The 6,000-nt window shown below is 48.1% G+C and overlaps 1 protein-coding gene across 3 annotated transcripts in view; it reads right to left on the bottom strand.

The window, feature by feature from the left end:
• The window catches only part of AMPD3 (adenosine monophosphate deaminase 3), a 57,601-nt gene extending 54,531 nt beyond the window's left edge, over nucleotides 1-3,070 (bottom strand). The window contains exon 1 of one of the 3 annotated variants that reach the window (XR_008511230.2): nucleotides 2,386-2,608. Coding sequence is in view for 1 of the 3 variants with exons in the window: in XM_054524667.2 (XP_054380642.1) it covers nucleotides 2,386-2,407 (22 nt within the window). In the remaining 2 variants the exon portion in view is untranslated. Of the gene's footprint in view, nucleotides 1-2,385; nucleotides 2,769-2,988 lie in introns of those variants that run through there. The other 2 variants (XM_054524668.2, XM_054524667.2) reach the window with 2 other exon arrangements.
• Nucleotides 3,071-6,000: the final 2,930 nt, after the last annotated feature.

Raw genomic sequence — 6,000 nt, forward strand, 5'->3', positions numbered from 1 at the left:
ATACCTGAAATATGGCCGACATTCAGCAAGTATTTGTTGAATGAATGAATGCATAAAACAATGAACGAGTGAATTAGCTAATTATAATAGATCAATCCACCTATGGCAATCTCAGGAATGAGTAGAGTGTATGGCTAAAAACGTAGACTCAGGCTGAGTGTGGTGGCTCACGCCTGTAATCCCAGCACTTTGGGAGGCCGAGGCGGCCAGACCACTTGAGGTCAGGAGTTTTGAGACCAGCCTGGCCAATATGGGGAAACCCCATCTCTACTAAAAACACAAAAATTAGCCTGGCGTGGTAGCGGGCGCCTGTAATCCCAGCTACTTGGGAAGCTGAGGCAGGAGAATCGCTTGAACCCAGGAGGTGGAGGTTGCAGTGAGCTGAGATTGTACCACTGCACTCCAGCCTGGGTGACAGAGTGAGACTCCATCTCAAACAAATAAACAACAACAAAATAACTCCAGCTAGACTCCCTGCATTTGAATCCTGTTCCACCACTTAATTGTATGACCTTGGGCAAGTTAAATAACTTTTCTGTGGCTCGGTTTTATTCCCTATAAAGTGTGGATAATAAAAAGCCAGTCTCATAGGTTGCCATGACAATGAGCATAAGTTAAGTGTTTAGACTGGTACCTGGCATAGAGTATGTGTTTTATAAGTATTATCTGCCAACATCATTGTCATCATCATTATGATATCAGATACAAGAGAGAGAATAACTAGGAAAATGAACATGAAGTTTTATCTAGACACTGAATCCTTTTATTCAACCTTATTTATTGAGCACCACCATGTGCCTGGCACTCTCCCAAGTTTCTATTACCTGGGTACAGGAAGAAGGAAAACATATTTAAATGTGAAGCCAGATCAGGAGGAGGAACATCCTTCTCCCCTATGAATGGTACTTCTCAGTGACTGTACACAGCCAGGACTCCAGCCATGAGCTCATCCTCCCATGCCCCAGTCAGTTCCTTACAAATCAAAAGCCCAAAGCAATTGTCTGTTGTCCTAGATATGCAACCAGCATACAGAAGAACTAAGAGATTATTATACTTGGTGGAAGAATCATGGAGGCCAATGGGCAGCTTTAGGGGAGAAAGGGTATCTCCCTCTTAACCCGAAGGCTACATGTTATCTGCCCATGACATTTTCAAGACCTGAGACAGATTTTGAGGCCATTTGAAGAGTGATCCAGTCAGTGTAGAGGCAAAAAAAAAAAAAACAAAACAAACAAACAAAAAAAAACCTCATCTCTCAAAGAGCTTCTTGACCTAGCTGAGAGCTAGGAGAACCTTTAGAAGACTGAGGCTGAGCTAAGGATGGGACTGAGAGGTCAAAGAGTCTCCCAGCCACCACCTATGCAAGTGTCATTATTCCTAGAGAGGGCAGCCCCATACCATCATCTTCAGAGCAAGCCAGGCCCCATGAAGCTGCAGCCAGGCCAGGCCAACTACCCCAGACCTGCTGTCAACACTCCTAGAGGTGCAAAGTGACAGAGGCTCTGTCTGCCTGGCTCAATGGCTCCACTAACACTCGGCCTTAGTGCTGCACAGCCAGGGAAAGAATTTCTCCTCTGCAAGCTCCAGCTGCAGGCAGCTTTTCCATGAAGATGGCCAAATGTTGGTCACTGCATCCTGAGGGAAAGCCAACAGGGGCTCAAGACCATGTTAAAATCCCTCCTTGTGCTTCCTGCTTTCACCCAGCTCCTTTGCTGATGTGTCGCCATCAAGCTTTCAGCCACAGACAGTTTGGGGAAATGATACTCTAGTTAGCAAGCCTCTCCTACTCCAAGGCCTCTCAAAACTCTCCCCAGGGACCTCTGCCAGCCTACAACAGCCATTAGCAGCTCTGCTGGCAAAGCAGCTACCAGAAGATCAAGGGCAGAAAGCAGACTGCCAGAGCCCAAGGCTGTACATCTCCCTTGCTGGGAGAGAGCAAAAGAGGTAAGGATGAAGGCCTCAAACGACCTCATCACCCTATCATTCCAGTCCATCCCTCGCCTCCAGGTAGAAGTCCACCTCAGCTGTCCACATCCAGCCAGTCCTCAAGCACCTAAAAACTTGCCCAGGCGCTTAAAGGGTGGCAAGTCCCAGGTCCCTTAATTTCTCTAAACCTTGCGATTCCATTCTAGGCCGCCAGGGAATCGGGATGCTGCCCGCTCACCTGAGGCCGCTGGGGCTCAGGCCACCGCAGAGGCAGGGGCAGGGACAGGGACAGGAACAGGGGACAGGGCAAGGGATCGGACCGGAGTCAGCGCCACCGCCTCTACAAACAGGGAAGGCGGAAGCCGCGGTTCAGACCCCAGGGCGCTGCTGATTCCCGCCTGGGCCGCAGGGTCCGCGGGGCTGGCCCAAGGTCAGCAGCGCAGCCTCGCGCGCACTCACCGGGTTCGGACGACAGGGCCATGCCGCCGGCCGAAGGGGACGGCCGCAGGGCTGGAGCAAAGGGGACGCTCTGGGCAGGGCGGAGTGGGGCTGCCGGGCACTGAGGCCAGCCGGGGCCAGGGCCCGGCCAGGCCGCGCCCCGCAGCAGGCGCGGGGGCCGGGCGTTCAGAGGGCGCAGCGCCGCAGATCCCCGGCCGGGAGGGCCCCGCGGGAGGAGGCAGGGCCGCCTCCGCAGGGAGGAAGCCGGCCAGCCGCGTGCAGCCCCGTCGGTGCCCTACCTGGGCGCGGAGCGGAGCAGAGAGAGCCGAGAGGCTACCTGAAGCGCCCGGGCCGCGCGGCCAACGGGAAACTTGAGAGCAGCAGGGGCGCGGCGGCCGCCAGGGCCCTTGGCCGGAAGCACCCGCCGCCGCCTGGGCTCCGCGGGGCCCGCGCCGCAGCCCGGAGCAGATGCCAGCCGGGCTCCCTGGACCTCAACTGCGCTGGCCCCGCCGGGCTTCCACACCGCTCCCCGTGCCGCCTGGGCTTGCCCGACGTCCTCCCCTCCCCACACAACTTTTCCCAGGGCGAGACTCTGGGGGTCTCGGCCCCGCACAGGTGACTTACTCCCTGTAGTTGCAGCAACCCGCAAGCATTGGTTTCTTCCAGGCGTCCTTCTGGTCACTTGGATACACACACACACACACACACACACACACACACACACACACACACACACACACACACACACACTCCCTCGCCAACCGTCCACTCTTCCAGGCGTCCTTCTGGTCACTTGGATCACCTACACACACACACACCCCCCACGTGCACGCGCTCCCTCTCCAACGCTCCTCGCTCTGCCTTCACCCGCCCCTCAAAGTCCTGAATGACCTCCTAGTTGCCAAAGCCACTGGGTGCCGTGCAGCCTCCCTCGCTCACCTCTTCCTGGCATCTGAGCCTGCTGACCACGTCTTCCTTCCTGAAACGCTTGGAGTGCAGTTTCCAGAGTTGGCACCCGCGGCCCCCACCTCCAAATTTTTCACATACCTGGGTACCTACAGCTTCTCGCCCTCCGCGACCTGGCTTTTCTCTGTGGTCCCACCCCAGGGTCCCACCGTGCCAGCCCGCTCTCCCACTCCAAGGCCCACTCTGGGCATCTCAGCCACTCCCATGGTTTTAACAACCTCCTGCCTGATGATGACTCTTGAACTTCATCTCCAGCCCAGAATGTCCCCGAGCTGCTGAAGATGGTGAATCTAACTGCCTAGGGAACATCTCCTTTAGAGCTTCCTAGGCCGGCGGAAGCGGTCCAGACCCAAACTCCTAATTGCTTCCCAGGAAAACGCCAGAACCTGCTTCTGTGTTTCCAGTCTCAGTGAATGATACCGGGGTCGGCACCACCGCGGGGCCACAGTTGGGAGCCATTCTTGACTCGGTCTCCCTTTCCTCTCTCAACAAGTAAGTCACCAAGCTCGGAGAGGAAACTTCATTAGTGAGCATCCACTGTGTGTCCTCACTGTGTCAACCACTTTCACAGAGTTGCTCATGTAAGCACCAAGTTTTATTCCTTCTACCCCATAGTCTGATTAGTCTGATACTCACAATTCATGTATTCATAAACGTTTTGCACATGAGACTGCATTAATGAGTTACATATTATAAAGAACACTAAAAAAATTAAAGGATGTGGTAAAGATGAAACAATAATTTTAAATTGCTTCATTTTTATGAATGGTACAATATACCTTTTTCCTTTCATTTTAAAGTTATTAGCAATAACTTTCATTTTAAAGTTATTAGCAATAATCAGCAATAAACAGATTAGTGATTCCACTTATCTGTTAGTGATTTAGTGATTAAATCATTAAAAATTATTTAAATAAATCTTAGTTTAATATTTTATGAGACCAGAAAGTGTACTTGTAAGTTCAGTTAATGTCCGTACTTGATCCTAATGGCTACTCTTTAAAAAAAAAAAAAAAGATATCTCACAAAGATTAAATAGACCTGAATAGAAGAACTATATCTTTGCACTTATTAAATCATAGTTCTTACTGTTTAAATTTGATCTATCAATTTTGCAAATGTGAAAACTCTTCTTTGTCCATGAAAACAACATTTTCAATGATGTTTTCCTCAGCTGTTCTTGCAAATCATTTTAACAAATGGGACTTTTAAAACACTTGAAATTCTGCATTTGGAATATTTTAAAACGGATTTAGAAGTATGCTTCTACATTTTGCAGATTGTGACTAGGAGAGTGTAGGTGACACTGGCACGCTTCATTTTGGCATTAAAATCACATGATAATGGAAACAGTTCCAAACATCAATTTTCAAAGTGCCTTCCCTATAACACAATTCTTCTAAAGCACATTTGTTACGTCAGTTCATTGCTGAAATATCACCTTTACCCAAAAGGATACTCTGTGTGTGTGTGTGTGTGTGTGTGTGTGTATACATGTGGTGTATACGTGTGTGTGTTTCTTTCTGCTACGTATCACACTTGTGACAATCTCAGGCCAGCACATTGGAGGTCAGCAAATTTGGAGCACTTGTTCTTTGTTAAAGAAACTCATCTTTAAATTCACAATGTTCAAATTGTTTGCCTTGAGATAATCAGTAAACCTTGGAATCATAAGAAAGATTTTTAGTCTCATTCCACATCTCAATACAAAGTGCTATAAAGATTCTGCTATATTTTTTTAATTAACCATATTATTGACATCCTATAGTATTTCATGCTCTTCTTGCTTCAACTTCTTGTTGTGCTTTGTAAATGAATAATGTGATTGCCGAATTTCACACGTAGTCCTCATGGACCAGAACACGAACCACCCCCCAGTTTTGGAGGAGAGATTGGTGGTGCTGCTACTGCTTGGAGTTGGGTGAGGGTGACAGTGGCAGTGAGAGGTGGAGGGGGTGAGGGGTAGCAGAAGTGGTTGCATTGGCAGAAGACTAGTTAGGTGGTATTCATGTTGAACTGAGGCAATGGAAGGGTAACATTAAGTCAGTGGTCTTCAAAGTAGAATGTGTAGAATGATCCATTGAAATGTAAAAGAAAAATTAAAACTTTTATTTCTACGTATTTTTTAGTCTAAAAAAAAAAAAAAAAATTAGCATTCACCAATGTTAACTACATGGAACCCTTACTCAACTCATGCGTCAGGTGTCCATGCCATGTGTCATATCAGAGGCATAGTCAGGGATGAGAGGAGATTGTGCAATACGGGGGACAGAGAATGGGACCAGGACACCCTTGCCTTCAAAGTATATTACTAGGCCTTATGAACTATTTGTATCCTGGGCAGTAGATAGACAGATTATGTTATCTGGTTTTCACTAAACTCTTCTCACAAAAGAGACAAGTGGTAGAACGAGACATTTACATGTCTTGCTGAGTTTATAGCATTTACATGTCTTGCTGGTCATACAAAACACCAACCACCCTTCATTTTGTATTCCAGAGAGGGCAGCCACTCCCTCAGTGGTTTACTTTCACCTATAAAAACCACAGCATGTTTTACTAAGTTGTTCACTGTTGTGAACATATCTATCTTTCCTTTAGTAGATTACAAAAATATTTCTTTATGAATGTCATTATCAAAAAGCATAGCAAAGACTCAAGGTGAAACAT

The sequence above is a fragment of the Pongo abelii genome, chromosome 9 (assembly GCF_028885655.2).
Source record: "Pongo abelii isolate AG06213 chromosome 9, NHGRI_mPonAbe1-v2.0_pri, whole genome shotgun sequence".
Lineage (NCBI taxonomy): Eukaryota > Metazoa > Chordata > Mammalia > Primates > Hominidae > Pongo > Pongo abelii.